General features: G+C 41.2%; 1 protein-coding gene across 2 annotated transcripts in view; it reads left to right on the top strand.

The window, feature by feature from the left end:
* Window positions 1-1,632: 1,632 nt before the first annotated feature.
* Window positions 1,633-16,041, top strand: part of MAGI3 (membrane associated guanylate kinase, WW and PDZ domain containing 3) — a 254,341-nt gene continuing 239,932 nt past the window's right edge. For both annotated transcript variants that reach the window (XM_003793865.3, XM_003793864.3), the window contains exon 1: window positions 1,633-2,240. In XM_003793865.3, coding sequence (XP_003793913.1) covers window positions 1,925-2,240 — 316 coding nt within the window. In that variant the 5' untranslated portion in view covers window positions 1,633-1,924. The remainder of the gene's footprint in view (window positions 2,241-16,041) is intronic.

Below are 16,041 nucleotides of genomic sequence, written 5' to 3'. Positions count from 1 at the left end.
GCAGCTACTGAAGCCTGCACCAGTCCACCTGAGATGTGGTGAGGTTCTGTGAGTTATTCATAGTTTAAATAAAGGCTTTCTCCTACCATTAAAGTGAGACAGGAGACTACATAAATAAATGTCAAGTCCTAACATCGAACAAGGTCTCATAGGTCAGAGAAAACACTTTCTATCTGAGGGCAAGAAATCAGCGAAGGCTACTTGGGAAAGAAGGCATTTGGGGTAAGGATGGATAGGATTTTTAAAAGACATGAGACAAAGGGCATTCCAAAGACAGGAAAGAGTCAGGAAGGAGAGAAAGCTCAAGAGGAGTTTCTGAATAATTAGAGCTGTAAGGGATCTAAGATATCCCTATTCAAAGTTAGTTCTCCCTCCACCTCCTTTACAGATGAATAAACTTGAAACAGATTTGGCCAAGGTCAAACAGCAAGTAAGTAGCATGCCAGGACTCCAACCCAGGTCAGCTCCTAATAATCTACCTTTTACCTCCACCCCACCCCACTCACCTCAGGCAATCTACTTACATGTCAGTCTCTCCCCCTAGACTGTATGTAACCTTGAAAGCAGGGCCACTGTTTTTTTCATCCTTGAACCTCAGTACCGAGCGCAATTGTTATCTGACATAAAATTGTTAAGAAGCCTCCATCTTTTGCCAGGCACTATGACGACAGTCCATATGTATTTTATATAATCTTCACAACTACCTAGACCGGTAGATATAACTATCAACACTTTTCTGGTAAGGATGCTACAGTTCAGAGAGGTTGTTTAATTTGCCTGAGGTCACACAGCAGTTAAGTGTAGGACTCCGTTTTACCTTTCATCAACCACACTCCTTAGCCCTTTGTGGAATGAATGAACGAACAAGAATCAAAGTAAGCAAGTCTGGCCGGTCGGGACGCGGCACAATGTCTTCCAATCTAAGCACACCAGTCCCCTTCTGCTCCCCCAGCACAGGATGGGAGTCTGTCTTGCTCCCCAGCCACGCCCCCACTTCGGGGAGTTCGGCTGCTCTCAGTGTCCAGGTTTGCCTTGACTCCAGCTGCCCCGCGGACGGCCTCTCCGGGTGCAAAGACCAGCAGCCAGCCCCACTCCCCTGTCCCTCCCATTCACCCCCCTCACTGTCCAAACTTCTTTTTTCCACCCTCTGTAAACTTCAGTCATTCTAGTACCCGCCTCCTCCACTCCCTCTAACCAATCAGTGATTTCTATTCTCGCTAGGGCTCCGCCCCCTGTCCGCCGGGGGCCAATCCTTGGAGCAAGAGTCGAGTGCTGGGGATCGTTCCCCAGCGCCTGGCCTGTGACGGCAGCGCGCCGGGCGCCGCGCGGCGGGAGGGGGCGGGGCTCTGGATGAGGGATGGGCGAGGGCGGGGGGAAGGGAAGAGGGAGGAGGAGGTTGCGGCGGGTTTGAAAGCGGCAGTTTCCTGGCAGCTTGGGCAGGCGTTGGTCTCCGCGCTACTGCTCCGCAGCCGCCACGATCGATCCATCGACGGCTCGACGCGCGCTTCTGCGCGCCCCCGACGGATTTTTCCCGTTCCGGCTCTTCCCCCTTTACCTCCCCGCCCCCCGGCCCCTGCCTTTCCCGCCGCTCCGGCGCGGAGCCTGGGGGCCAGCCGGCGGCAGTGACCCCGCCCGAAACCCCTTCTGGAACCGCCTGGGGACAATTCTCTTTTCCTTTCTTCTGGCTAACCCGCGGTGGCCACCGCGGAGTCAGCCCCGGGGAGCGCAGCCAGGAGGGGTGTCCGAGGGGCGTCTCGGGATTGTGGCGGCCGGGCCCCCAGCAGGCTGTGGTCCGAGGGGACGGAGCACCGAGGCCCCCTGATCGGGCTACGCGGGCCGCCTGGGGCCCCCGGGCTGAGAGGGGGCCGGAGCGGCACCCCGGCCGCCCGCGCGGGGTCTCCCCCATGGTGCAGCGGGGTTCGGGATGTCTAAGACGCTGAAGAAGAAGAAGCACTGGCTCAGCAAGGTGCAGGAGTGCGCGGTGTCCTGGGCTGGGCCCCCGGGCGACTTCGGCGCCGAGATCCGGGGTGGCGCGGAGCGCGGCGAGTTCCCCTACCTGGGGCGGCTCCGTGAGGAGCCCGGCGGGGGCACCTGCTGCGTCGTCTCGGGCAAGGCGCCCAGCCCAGGGGATGTGCTGCTGGAGGTGAACGGGACTCCTGTCAGCGGACTCACCAACCGGGACACCCTGGCTGTCATCCGCCACTTCCGCGAGCCCATACGTCTCAAGACAGTAAAGCCAGGTACGCCGGTCCTCTCTTTCTGTCGCCGAGTGGCGTGGGGGTGGGGGGAGGTCCGGGGTGGGTGTCCTGGGAGCGGCGGCACCACCCCTCTGTGCATCGCTTTGGGTAGTCGTACACATCTAGGGTGTGCCTGACTCGCGGGCGAGGTAGATGGGTGGCGGTGGTGATTCCCATTTTGCCGGTGGGAAAACTGAGCTCTGGCTTGGCAGGGCTGCTATGCGAGCTGTCGTAGAATTGCCATCAGAAGCTGGATTTCCTAAATTTGTAGCTTTCGACTCTCGCCGCAAACAAGAGTTTTTGACTAGAGAAAGCCAGCCCTTTTCTGCTGTCTTTTGTGCACAAGGTCCTTACGATTGTAGCATATTCTTTGGAACGGTCTCATGCTTTTCCTAACATGGGAGGGAAAAGGTTTTTATTTTTGAGGCAGTTGGTGTCAAGGTTACCACCTAGCGTACCTGGGAGGGCTTAGCTGCTTCAGTGTTTCTTGCACACTAGCAGATATCTCGGTGCTGACAAACCTAACTCTGTCAGTCTTGGTGGTTCAGGTGTCTGGGTACGGAGGAAGGTACGGTACGTGATATGTGGCAGAGTGGTGTGTTCTTGCTGGAGATGTTGAGTCGAGTCTGTGTTTTGAAGGAAGATCTAGGCGCCTAGCTGAGTAAAAGCTTTTGTAAAGCTTTTGATTTTACAGAATTTTGTTGAAGTGGTAGATTAAAAGAGTCCCTGTTGCCCTGGTGTCTTTTATGCTAGTAAAATCTGCTGCAAAGCCTGTTACGTTTATGGCATACTTGTCAGTCTCAAAGCATTGATCAGACAGCTGTGAGATCTGATAGTATGTAGTAGTCCTTATGCATCTGTTATCGGCAGCATTGTTTGACCATTTCAACATGGGGAGAACGTGATTCTGTCTTCTGAGATGTTTGCAGGAGAGAGAATTATGATTAGAAGAAATCAGACTGTTTTGCTGAATGTGCTCTACTGAATATTTGGTCATCAAAATTGAATGGGCTTCTTAACTGTGACCTGAACTAGATACCAGTCCATTTCTTCACCACAAAGTGTTTGAAAATTCTGGAGAAAAATTTAACATATCTCCCTCACATTTTTTTTTTCTTTCTTGGCAGCTCACTTTGGAAATATATTTTAAATTGTCCTTGAGCTTAATTGGAACTGATGACTTGCCTTGCAATTTACGTGTGTGTTGTGGATATACTATATATACATACATACAAGATCCTACAATCTTAAATACAGATTTTCTTCATATGGCCTATTCCATCATATTCATTTTCAGTGTATAGGTTCATGTGAGGTTTTCTTTTCATTGTTGTTAATTCTTTTTTTTTTTTTTTTGAAAACTTTGGCAGCCTTTAAACAGCTTTTCCTGTATAGTTCTGAGAATTGTAAAATTCTTTCTTCACTCAAACTTTTAGAGTCATATGTGAAGGATAGAGGAAAGGCTGTAACTTAGGCACTGCAAGATTGTATGACAACATTTACTAGCCTAGGTGCCATTTAGTTCAAATCCCATGAGTCAGTGAATAATGATAGTCATTGCTTTTTGTTTTGTTTTGATTAGTTGGGGGCATAGATAGAAGTATAACTTATTTTAAAAAACAATCTTAAAGTTGATATATTGATGTGGAAGCAAGTGTATTCCAAGTTATGATTTTTTTAGAAAATTGGAGAGATGGCTATTTGATTAACATTAATCTGGTTTACATGTTTTACATTTTCTCCACCTTTATATCAAATTTATGAAAATAATTCAAGGTAGAGAGTGTGTTTAGTAATATTAATTGTATTGAGTGAACATTCTGTGCCCCAGAGTGTAGTTGACATTTTTACAGTAATAAAATTTTACCTTCTTGACAGCCAAAGACACTGCCCTAATTTAAATATTTAGCCAAAATAAAGGGAATAACTTATATTAATGGCTGTAGAACACTTTGTAATGATTAATAATAAAGTTCTGAATACTACACTTATTTTTTAAAGATGCGCTCTACCTTAGTAGGACATCATTACGTCTATATGTCTTTTTAAGTAGGTTGTAATTTAAAAATAGTAATCTCTTTTAAAAACAGTATTCTGAATTTCTTAATGTCATGTTAGATGCTGTATTAAATGGCTTTTTAAACGGGCGTTGTGTGAAAGCAACATTTATTATAAAATAGCAAGATTTTTGCAGGTTAAACACAAGACTTTAAGTATTAGAAGTTAAGAACTTGAAGAGGTTATTTGTAGAACTTTGGATTTGGTGAAAACAACATAACTATTATCGCCACAGGAGACAGATTCTGTACTGTTGTTATTTATTTTGGAAGGATGAAAATACCGAGTAAGGGAATTTAAGAAGAAATTTGCTGGGCACATTTCCCCCCTTTTTAATCTGAAGTCAGAGAAACGGACTTTTCAGTTTACTAAGGTATTGTAAAGTGTATTTAGCACTCTTTATCTCTTGTCTTGACTAGTAGCTTTTTATTTGACGGTATTTATAGCATGTCATTTAGGAATTAGCACAATGTAAGAGTAAAATCTAACTGCCTTGGTAAAATGTAATCCTAATAGGGAATGATCTTACAGAGTCTTCCAATGAGTCCAAGGCAGAAGGATGAGCTTGACCTTAGGATGTGGCCGCTGCACCATTGATTTCTTCCTGGCTTCCTCCTTTCATCCAGTTCTAGTGGATGTTCAGGGGAGGCTGCCCAGTCCCAGTGCCATCAACCAGATGACTTAATGAAGGCTCTTTCTGGCAGTCATTGTCTTTAGCTTTGGTGTGCTCTTTTTCTTTCTTTTGTTATAATCTTTAATGGGTAATTGAAAGTAACTCTTTAATGTAAGGTTCCTGATCTGAGGCTTTTCCTGAATGGATTAGGGACTTTCTTCTTAAGTTTTAGCGTCCCCGGAGTACTTAGCAGTCAGCCCTTTTCCTGCTTCTAGGGGAATCTTTAGTTTTACATGTTCCTTGGCCCAGCAAGTCACCAGTTTCTTGATTATGACTGTTGTTTATTTTTCTGCAAAGAGAAGAATTGTCATTTGAATTTGAACTTTGTATTTTCCCCGTAGTAGAGGAAGTTGAACTTTGGACCTGTGGTAGAATTGTTTCATGATACAGTCCTATGACCAGGATTAATTTCTTTCATTTTACTGCGGAGTATATTTTTAAACCATTTCTATGCTGATTAATGGCACAGGTACTTAATTTTGTTCTAAAATTTCCCAAACTGTGAATGTGCAGACCGTTATGGAGTATATAAATATTTGCTTCTTCATGTACTTTTAAGCACATATTTCAGCATGGAGTTTATTCCAGAGATTAAATATTGATACAGTTAAGGGCATGAAATTATTATCTCTTGCCTTATTATGCATACATCTCATTCACCCACCCTGAGTCTGGTGGTATATCCAGGGATGAAAATCACAAGGAACAATATTATAGGTTGTTTAAATAAAAACTAAGTTGAAACAGATCTGGCATAATGTTAATTAAATGTATGTAAAAGTCTTAATCTCTGACTCTGGGACATCTGATTTATAAGGGAATTTTGTTAAAATGAGCTCATTTCTAGAAATCCATTCCCCATTGGTGAAGAAACATTGTTGGATGCTTTTAAATAAGAAATGTCGATGCTGTTGAGCTATTAAATAACTGTGTCTTTTTTCTTGTTACTTGTGCATCTTTTTGTTAGTTTTTTGTTGTTGTTGTTGTTGTTGTTGTTGTGAGTAATTTGGGATTTTTGGTGAGTTTTGTTTAGTAAGGTAATATTTGAAGAAGGGAAGGGTAAATGAATTTCGAGTTGATTGCTCACCTCCCAGGTTTGCAGTATAGTTAATTCCTTGGTACCATTTTTTGAGCAATGGGAACTAGAGATTGGAAGAGGCAGCTCCTTTGTTAGGGAAAGGAGCATCAAATGTTGGTAGCAATTTGATTTTTGCTCCACGGGCCTTAATAACTTAAGAGTTCAAGTTCTGAATTATGTTCATTGACATCTCCCCATCTTATGAGTAATGGGCTTACACCATAGCTGCAGAGCTCTCATTCACGTCAATTTGATGACTCTTATTATATCAATCACTTTGTACTTGAAAATGTTTTTTCTATCCCTTTCTTGTAGGAGAACTGTGTCCACATATCTTAGATATTTATATTTATTTTTATCTTCTGAAATTTTGAGAAATAATTTTCTTGAAATATAGTATGTCACTTTGGTGGCTTTATCCATCCTGCCCTCACCCTGAGACCTTTTATAATTTAGTTGTTAACATTTTATTTTCTTAGGTTGGGGTATTTTAAAACTTCTTTAATTTCTGGCTACCTTAATGGTACAACAAATATTTGTCCCTTTTAACTTTCAATTGTCTTTAATTTTATTCAGTTTCTTGCTAAAACTGATTTTCATGGAACATGACTCTGTGTTCCTGGGGAAGAGAAATTATTTTTCCTCTGAGATCTTGGTATTTGCTTTGTAAAACCTCTTATGAGAGATAAATTTTAGGGATTTTTTTCCCCCTGTTCTCTAATTTATGTAAATTGATGGTCAAACAAATCTAAATTTGTTCAAGGATCTGACTTACCAAGTCAGTGCCTCATCTTTTCAAGGGAATAGCTTTGTGTAGAGTCTTACTGTGTAATCCCCAGGTGAATTTTGGGGGCATTTAATGTTTTGGGAGTGTGTTAAAGGTGTATTAAAGGGAAGTGTGTGTTCATTGCTTTTTTCACTTATTTTGCTAACAGAATATCTTGCTAATATATTGCACTTGAAGAACAACTATCATTCAGAATGTTTTCCAAGAAATGGTGCTTAGTTTACTTTATGGAAAAATTAAAAGTTATTCTTTTGAAATGAACTATACTGGTACATGTTCATTTCCTCAATGAATATTCAGTGGGTCACCGACCATGTGCCGGCACTGGTGATATAAAATTGAGTCAGAAGAAACGGTGTGTCTTCAAGAAGCTTACAGTTTGGTGTGAGCTTAATGACTCATTGGTAAGGAATACCTCTAGTAAGAATTTTGCTTTTTTCACTTCTCTCCCAATATTTAAAACTCTTGTAGTATGAATTTTGGTGAAAAGTAGACAGAATTAGCCAGCTGCGTTGTGTGATGTTCTAGAAAGCAGTTGTGGAATTGCGTTTTACAGGTTCTCAAGTCATTTCAAAAAGAGGGAAATCAAATATAGATAAAGCTATTCTTTCTAAAAGCCTTAAATTGCCCATGAAATACGATAGTGTGCCATTTTTAGGATGAGTTCTGTATGCCACTTTCCTCATGTTGGAACCATGGTTGAATACTAGATGAAGTAATTAGCTCACATTAAAGAGAAATGTGTTTTCTTGAAAAAAAATACCTTTTAACTCTAATCCACGTATGTAAGTACAATGAATTCGGGAAGTTAAATTGTCCATGAGGTGAGAAAAAGGTTTCTTTCTTTCTTTTTTCTTGTCCGGTAGGGTTCTTGCCACCTGCCCTTATTTTCTGTCTTGGCTGGTTGGGGAGGGAATTGTGAAGAATTTTGAACTTACAAAACTGACCTTGAAAGATGGACAGGTTTTGGTTGAGTACAGTCAGGGTCCTTTCAAAGGCAGGTAAGAAGCAGAGGAGGAGAAAAACCCGGGGCAGGAATGTTCAATAGAGAGAAGTTTACGGTGTGATCCATCTCAGTAATTTCGCGTATGCGTGTAAAAACTTTATTTTGTACAAAAGAACAAAGTCTACATTATAGAATACTTGAGAAATAGAGGAAGATCGTATTAATTGTTAAAACGTGTGATCGTTTAAATGTGTAGTTCCGCTGTCAGTTGTCTCTGACAAGTATTTTTGGAAATGTGTTTTCTCCTAGAAATAATTCTGTCAGGTACTTGAAGTTTTCTGCCTTTAGCCACGTTCAAGTCATAATGTAGTGCTGTGAGTATTTTTATTTAGCCCTCAATATAGCTTAAGTATAACCAGTAGTTTTCTACATTATGGTTAATAGCTCTTTTTGGATTATTTTGGAAACCTAGCCAATTTATGGGAAGACGCACAATTTGCTAGCCTAGTGAAAAGGACCCTCAACTTGGCCTTCTCTCTTGTTATAGTCCCGGATTGCAGCTGATTGGTTTCAGTGAGAAGGGTGTCATCGTTCTACCTCCATTGTCCTCCCAGCCCTAGCGCTTTTATTCTGATCCAGCCACTTGACTGCACCCCAGTTGTCACAACGTGGCTAGGGGAGCATGGACTACACTTGGAGGACAGTAATTTGACTTCTGACAAGTCTAAATCCCTGAGAAAGGACAGGCGATGCTTATAGATTCTTCACTTTATTAACACATGCTAGAGACATTGTTTTAGAGACACTTTGCTAAGAGTTACAAAGGGTTAAACTTTCCTGCCATTTGGAGTTTCGGGTTTAAAAAATATTATAGAATAGGAATTGGAAAGAAATTTTGTTTCAATTTATTACTAATTTAGATCGGTTCTATTAGACTCTGAAGGCTTGCCTTCCTGTTGTCTTGGGTATGCAGTATGAACAGTAACTGATCGACTTAATTAAGAATTTCTAGTATTTTAACCTCTTTGCTATTGCTAATTTTTTTTTGCAGAGAATTTTAAACACATAATTATTTTTTCTTGCTTCAGGGAATTTTGTGAGAGGCTAGCCTGTATCTCATTGCTGTTCTGTTTGGGAATTACATATGTCTGTGAAAAATGGGATTTTCCTATACATGATGGCATTGAATGGAAATAGTTTTATGAAATGAAAATGCCCTACGAGGGAGGTAAAAAGAAGTATTTATTAATAAATGACTTATTTTCCAAACTTAATCAAATAGAATTTAGCTAAATTGGCTTTGTTTTTTCCTCTAATAGAATGACTTTAAAGAATTCACTTCAGTGGAGTAGTCCTATAGATATATGACTCTTTGGATATGATTATCTAGTTTGCAACAAGTATCTTGTGATCTATAGCTTAGATCTCAGCAGGAAAGAAAAACAAATCTTAATTCACATGTCAGTTTCCGCATTTGTAAAACTTCTGTAGCAAGTGACGGAAACTCTGCTAAGGTAAATTTAAGCTAAGAAGAAATTCATTGACTTTATATACATGAAGATCCAGGCATCGCTCTGTAACAGCTGACTTCAGTTCTCCAGTGGTAGTCGGGGTTCTGACTTGGATCTCTTTTATTTTGGGTGAGCAGCTTTCTTAGACTCTCTCTGTAGCAGGAAAGGTAGCTCTGAACCCTTGAGTCATACAGGATCCTTTTAAGAGCATCTCCTCTTTTTTTCTGGGGCCCAGTAGCATATCTCATGAAGGTACTTTGGCCCTATGTCCATTGCTTAGATCAGTTACTGTGGATAGAGGGCAATGGGGCACTGTGACAGGTCAGGCCTGGGGACGCATTCCCTCTTGCAGCTGGGGACAGCACAATATGATTAATAATTGTAGCAGAACACCAGCAGATAAGGGAGGAGCAGTTCCTTAAAGGATGGGACGCTCAGGAGACAGGAAATAGCCTCTTTTAAAACATTTATCTCTCCTGCTTTGAGATTAAATTCTCCAACAGCAGTACACAGTTGTCATGAAAGTATTATTTTAAAAAAACAGATTGGCTGTGAACCAGAACTGACTTGGTTTCCAGGCACTGCTTTTACACAGATATTTTGCTCAAATATTGTCAGATTTGGTGTTTCTTAATCTCAAAATTGCCTATATCTAGAAGTTGTTTCTTCAAAAAATTGAAGTGCTGATACTTTAATGTAGTACTATTTGTAATTTTTCTTGAACTTTATTTGATTTGTTTTTAACATCAAATACGATTCTCTAAATCAATGTGGCTTGTTCTTAGGTAGATGGAATCCTGTGGAGGATCATTTATCTTTGGCAATGAGAAAATGATTATTAGTCAGTCTAGTTAAACAATGAAGTATTTAGAACGTCATTTAGTTATTCTCCCATTTTGAAAATGAAATTCTAAACGAATTGCTTTTCAAGGTGTTTTGCTTTTAAACAATGGCCTTTAAAACATAAGTTAAGGCGGCGTCCTTATTACATCTAAGGCCTCCCTAATAATACCTTTTAACCATGATTTCATGGAAGTTATGCATACAGAAATGACTTCACTGACTCTTTAAAACACTACTTAAGTGTGGTTTAATATGGTGCCTTTTTAGTCACCCCCAAAATTACTCGGCAGATATTACAGCATAAAACCTGACCCCCTTTTTAAAGTTTTCTTTCCTGCCTCCTCTGGGGGAACAGAGGTGCTTGGAGTAGGGGTTGAGAGTTGAAAGTGAGGCAAGGGTGCTCTGAGTATCATTTCTCTTTTTTTTTTTTTTTGAGACAGAGTCTCATTATGTTGCCTTTGGTAGAGTGCTGTAGCGTTAACAGCTCACAGCAACCTCAAAGTGTTGGACTCAAGTGATTCTCTTGCCTCAGCCTCCCAAGTAGCTGGGACTACAGGCACCCACCACAACGTCCGGCTATTTTTTTGTTGCAGCTGTCATTGTGGTTTAGCTGGCCTGGGCTGGGTTCGAACCTGCCACCTTCGGTGTATGTGGCTGGCGCTGTAACCACTGTGCAACGGGTGCCGAGCCATTTCATACTTTTTATATTCTAATTATTGTATCAATGCCTTCAGCTTTGGTGCCATAAAAACAAGAATTTTAATATCAACCTTTAGTTTATACAAGTATATGACACACACAGTAGGAATTTTGCTAAGTGGCATCTGGTAGTTAGACCTTTAGTGAATATTAAATGTTAGTAGGCTATTGGTAAATACATTTATATAGTTTATTGTACATTGAAATGAACGCTCATGGAATTGGGTGTGACTTGACAATTAAGAATCATAGCAGGAACCTCATATGTTTACATTAGTTTATGTTCTTTTGGGGTGTCTTTTAGATCATATTTACTGCTTTTTAAAAGCCTGTAATGACTAGAGTTCTCTATATGTTGATTAATTAAACCATGAAATCTATTAAAATAAGATAGTCTTTTTTACTTCTTTTCACAGAACTATGTCTTAACCCATCTTTTAGGAGAAGAACACTTTGTCAAAATATTATTAATTTTAGCTAAGAGGAATCTATTCACTAATTTCAGTGTTCGATTTAAGTTAGAATGCATACGCTAATGAAAATTTTAATTTCCTTTGAAAAGAGTGAGGTTTGCTAACTAGGCTGTCTCACAATAATGCTGATGAGTGAACTGACGCTTCTCCCTTCCTCTGGTGGTAGCCCCAAGTTCGGGCAACCTTGCTGCAATTTGAATAAGAATATTCTAAGTTGGGGACTTGTCATGGTACACTAGCTGTCATTTGGAGTAACAACCATGTGTCAGGTCATTAGACGCCTATCTTACCTGTTTTCTGAGGATGTGTATGTTGCCAGTCGTGTCTTCCTGTAAAGAAATTCACGTGTTGTTATTCTCCGGGAGTCAGGAATTACCATCTCCCAGTAGCATGAGAAAACTGAGGTTCCAAGAGATTAGCACACTAGACTCACAGGGGGTAGCGTGGGGTTTGGGGACTAAGAGGTAGAGCAGTGTCGAATCTTTCTTTCTGCGTAAGTTCACTATTTTGGAAAAGTCTCTGTCGTATTTCTTTTCTCTGGTAAAAGGTAAACCCCACAATTCAGAATTGTTTGAGGGGGTTTCAAAAGCAGTAAAACACTGGGCAGGTACTTAAAATCTTCATTGCTTGGTTCTGTTTCTAAACAAAGTTTGTGGCAGCGCCATTTAATCCATACAGCTAACCTGCGTGACAAAGCTGTTACCCCTGAGAATTACTAATCAAACCAAAAGTTAGTATTAATTCTTACTACCTTTGTAAGAGAATAGTTTCAGCAGTTATATGTTAAAAGCTAGATAAATATTTTCAGATACATATGCCTAGGAAAACTGTATATAATACTTTGTTCTCAAATTTCCAGTCTACTTGTGCCATAATTCAGTAAGAAGATGTTAGCACACTTATCTTGAGGCAGGTATCCTAGAAAATGTTTTTAGGAGTGCAGGAATGAATATATTTTGGAATTAGGGATCTTTTATAAGTATGCAGATTCTTTTCACGGTACACTTTGCTTAAGTAAATGTTCGCCAAGCTAGATAGAAGAATAACTCCAGTAGACCCTTCTTCTTCCAGGTTTCAAGTGCCATCCACCAAGATGGATCCTCTGGAGAGGCAGTTAAAGCGGGTTGTGGAGTGTTGGCAGCTCTTATTCTTTAAGTGTTTATGCTGTTATGTTTTCTATTCTGGTCTGAGTCAGTCACTCAACTGGAAGGAGACGCAGCAATCCGGTAGTCTGTAGGTGAATAACTTGAGGCCTCGCAATGGCAGGAATCGTAGAGGGGGACTGGAACTCAGATTGTCTGGTTCCTTTTATTGTTTTGCTTCTGGGCCTTCTAGCATAGAAATTTATGTAGAAAATTGGTGAAAAAAAGAATGTGTTAAACATTCTGTTTCTCTGAGAAATCTGCATTCTTTTGGAATTAAGCATACATGTGCTAGACTCAGTTTGTTAGGCCATGGGTATACACGCGTATGGGTGGGTGGGGACAGTGGTTACCCAGAACTTGGAGCACAAGAAAGAATTATTATATGCCACAGATTTTCAGGCCGTTTCTCACCTTACATCATGTGTAGCTCGTGGATAAGATTTTAAACAGTTGTAAAATTGTTAGCTTGGATAAGAGCTGACAGTATTTAAGTATTCATTCTTGTTAGTTGTTTGGGCTCTGAAAAGTATTTTTCCCTATCAAAGAGATTCTTAGTGCTTTCAGTCAAATCCTTCTGAATAGTAGCTGCTTTACGGTGGACTATTATTAATGCTCTTTCTTGCCCCTTTCTGTGGGAGTGATGCTACAGGTCTGACTTAGAATCAGCTATACTTTTATCGCCCCCTGCCCCCCACTTTGGAATGCAATGGGGAAAGATACATTTTAGGCTGGGGGACACTCAGGGACGTGGCAAATGAACTGTTGAGGGCACCTTTGGGTCAGAGTCTTCAAGCTTGTTTGGCTATAACGAGGGTTGACGTAACAGAAAGGAGGGCGGTTGTTTTGTGTTCTTGCTGGGTGCTGGGGGGTGGGTGTCTCTGGCCGTGTAGAGCTGGCTGAGCAGTAGACCAGGTGCTCATGGTGAGGCAGAACTGAAGAAAGGGGATTGAGGCGGCAGTTCTGGGGAGACAGTGGTGGATTCATTAGGTAAGACTAATGGGAATGATGGGGTCTTGCGCTGCTCTTTGTGGGTCTGTGAAAGAACAGCACTGGTGTAGACATGAAAAACTCTTTATACAGTCTACCAGATACTCCTCTGCACTATCACTTAGGGTTCAGTACACAGAACAGAAAGAGACAGAATGCAGGGAATTAGTTTGGGAAATCTTTGAAAGGCTTGGGGGCTGGGCTGTAGGCCGGGCCTCTGAGAATGATCTCCAGGATACCAGAAGCACCCTACCATGGGAGCTGGCACCTCTGCCACCGTTAAGAAGGCGGCAATCAGGAGGTTGCCACTAAGTGGGAAAAAACCCCACTGAAACTGTGATAAAGGGGATCATAACAGCCACTGCTATTGCCATTGTAACTCCTTCACATCTGTAATGCAGTGTCTGGTTATTGCTGTGACAAATTCTCCTTGATGCCTGTGAACTAGTGACTAGATGCTGGTCTGTTATGCCAGACCCGGCCTCTGCTGCTTCTACCAACTGTAAAAGAAATAGGAAACAATTAATTTTCAATATTTATTATCTTTGTTCTTAATGTAACTTAATTGTAATTTTATGCAACTCAGTTCTTGATGTCTATGTTTGACTCTTAAAAAAATTTCCAAAAATGTAATAAATTGGTCTTGTGAAAGAGTAGAGCCAACTCCATTGCATAACTCCAAAACCTCCTAGCTGAAGCTTCTGCCTCTAATTGGAAATTCTCTCTTTTTTGTCTTAGTTCAAAGCCGGAGATTGGACACTGACATGCTCATGACCTTGTTTACTAGCTAAAAGCAGCTACAAGTTACAGGCTGATGGGGCTCTGCTCCATTTCTGGCTCTCATATCTTGTGTCCTGCATTTTAATGGTGGAATCAAATTTGCATCCAGAATACTAGCTGTAAGGGAGCCTGGAAAATAAAGTTCTTCGTTTTCTAACTTCTTCATTTCAGGAAGTTATAGCATGCACTATAAGGAAGTGCATGCTGAGTGATAGCTGATCCTTTCCCACACAGTCATCTTCTTAAACACAGTATTTTAATTACAGTTTAGCCCATTCTCAGTGACTCATTGCCATTTCTTTGAGCGTCTCTTTTTGAAATGGCCTGTAGTTGGAATGATCATAGGGCCAGTGGATTTTTAACATCTGCAGTAACCTTTTGTACTAGGTTAGTTTGTGTCTCTCCTCCCGACTGTATCTGCTGCTGGGACATCTGTGTTTTATACCATTTGATCTCAGCCTCTCCTGCAAGCCACAGGCATCCAGGGCAGGGAGGGCACCTCAACCAAAGCCACCAATTTATAGGCTCGTCAGGAACCTGTGATTTCCCTGGCTTAAACAGAGGAGTGGGGCTTATTGTCTTTTGAACTGAGACAATAAGGAGAGAATTTCCAATTAGGGGGAAGATCTTCAGCTGAGAGGTTATGCAGTGATGCACTGGAGTTGGCCATACTTGCATGAGACTGGTTGTTAAATTTTTAGGAATTTAGTGAGTCATTTGTCAAACAGCCATTTTTAAGAATTAAGTTGCATAAAATTATAGTTAAAAGCAAAGGTAATAAATACTTGAAAGTAATCACTTCCTCGTTATTTTCCCACATTATCCTACTCTCTGTGCTCTTGAATTTCTTTGTATCTATTATGTCTGTATGGTAGGAATACTGTATAGTGGTTTGCTGCTCATCTTCCCAGCCTCATTTGCACGGCTGTCACAGCTGTCTAGGGTGGAGTTGTTAGCAGTTATTTACCAAACCCACCACTGATTGTGGGGGGGTTGGGAATGAGAGTCAGAGTTGGAAAGATCATGACAAACCGAGTGTAATCTGAAATTATGGGAGAAGCAGCTATGGGTACCCAGAAAAAGCTGATGCGTGATATAGTCCTGAGTCGTGTTAATAGCAGAGCCCTGGAGGCAAGGGCCACAAACTCTCTTCCTAAGATCCAGAGTCATACTAGAATCATCCTCCATCCCCAGTCTCTGTGAGATTCAGCCTATAGTTCTAGGAATTACACGAAATTGTGAATTTCTGTGTATTACCAGCCTTGATAGAACACTCTGGAAAGTAATTTTAATTTAATTTAATTTAATTTTTTTAATTTATGCTTTTGTCATGAAGAGGAGGTATGTTGAGAGTTTGGGGCGCATTTTCTGGGATTGAGATGAGGTAAAGAAACTAAAGCAGAGAGGGGGGAAGTGTAGTATCTGGAATTTCCAGAGGGGACATCAGTAGCAGTTAAGCATATGCTCCACACTTCCCTCAACACATCTTACACTAGAATAAGATTGAAATCTCTACTGAGGGAGGCCTCTTGTAAGTATACTTTTTTTTTCTGTGATATTTTTCATGTATAGACATTGTGTAAATTATTCTAGCTGCTTGTACATAGGAGCAGCTTGTTTCTGTATAAATGCCCTAAGCCTCAAAGGCCAGAGTACTGGGGGTTGGGTGTTTTCTGCCTCTGACTGTTACAGCTCCTGTCTTTGCCTTTAGGAACTGCTAAGGTGCAGACTAGATCTGAACTGTCTGTGTCTGCAGCTCACAGCCTCACCCTCTCTGCTGCTTTTGATCTGTTTTCTCTCCAGTTTTGTTTTCTCTTTACTCTG

Source organism: Otolemur garnettii, unplaced genomic scaffold (genome assembly GCF_000181295.1).
Source record: "Otolemur garnettii isolate 467f Iridium unplaced genomic scaffold, OtoGar3 scaffold00073, whole genome shotgun sequence".
NCBI lineage: Eukaryota > Metazoa > Chordata > Mammalia > Primates > Galagidae > Otolemur > Otolemur garnettii.
The sequence above is the reverse complement of the archived record's forward strand: the minus strand, read 5'-3'. Positions and strand labels throughout refer to the sequence as shown.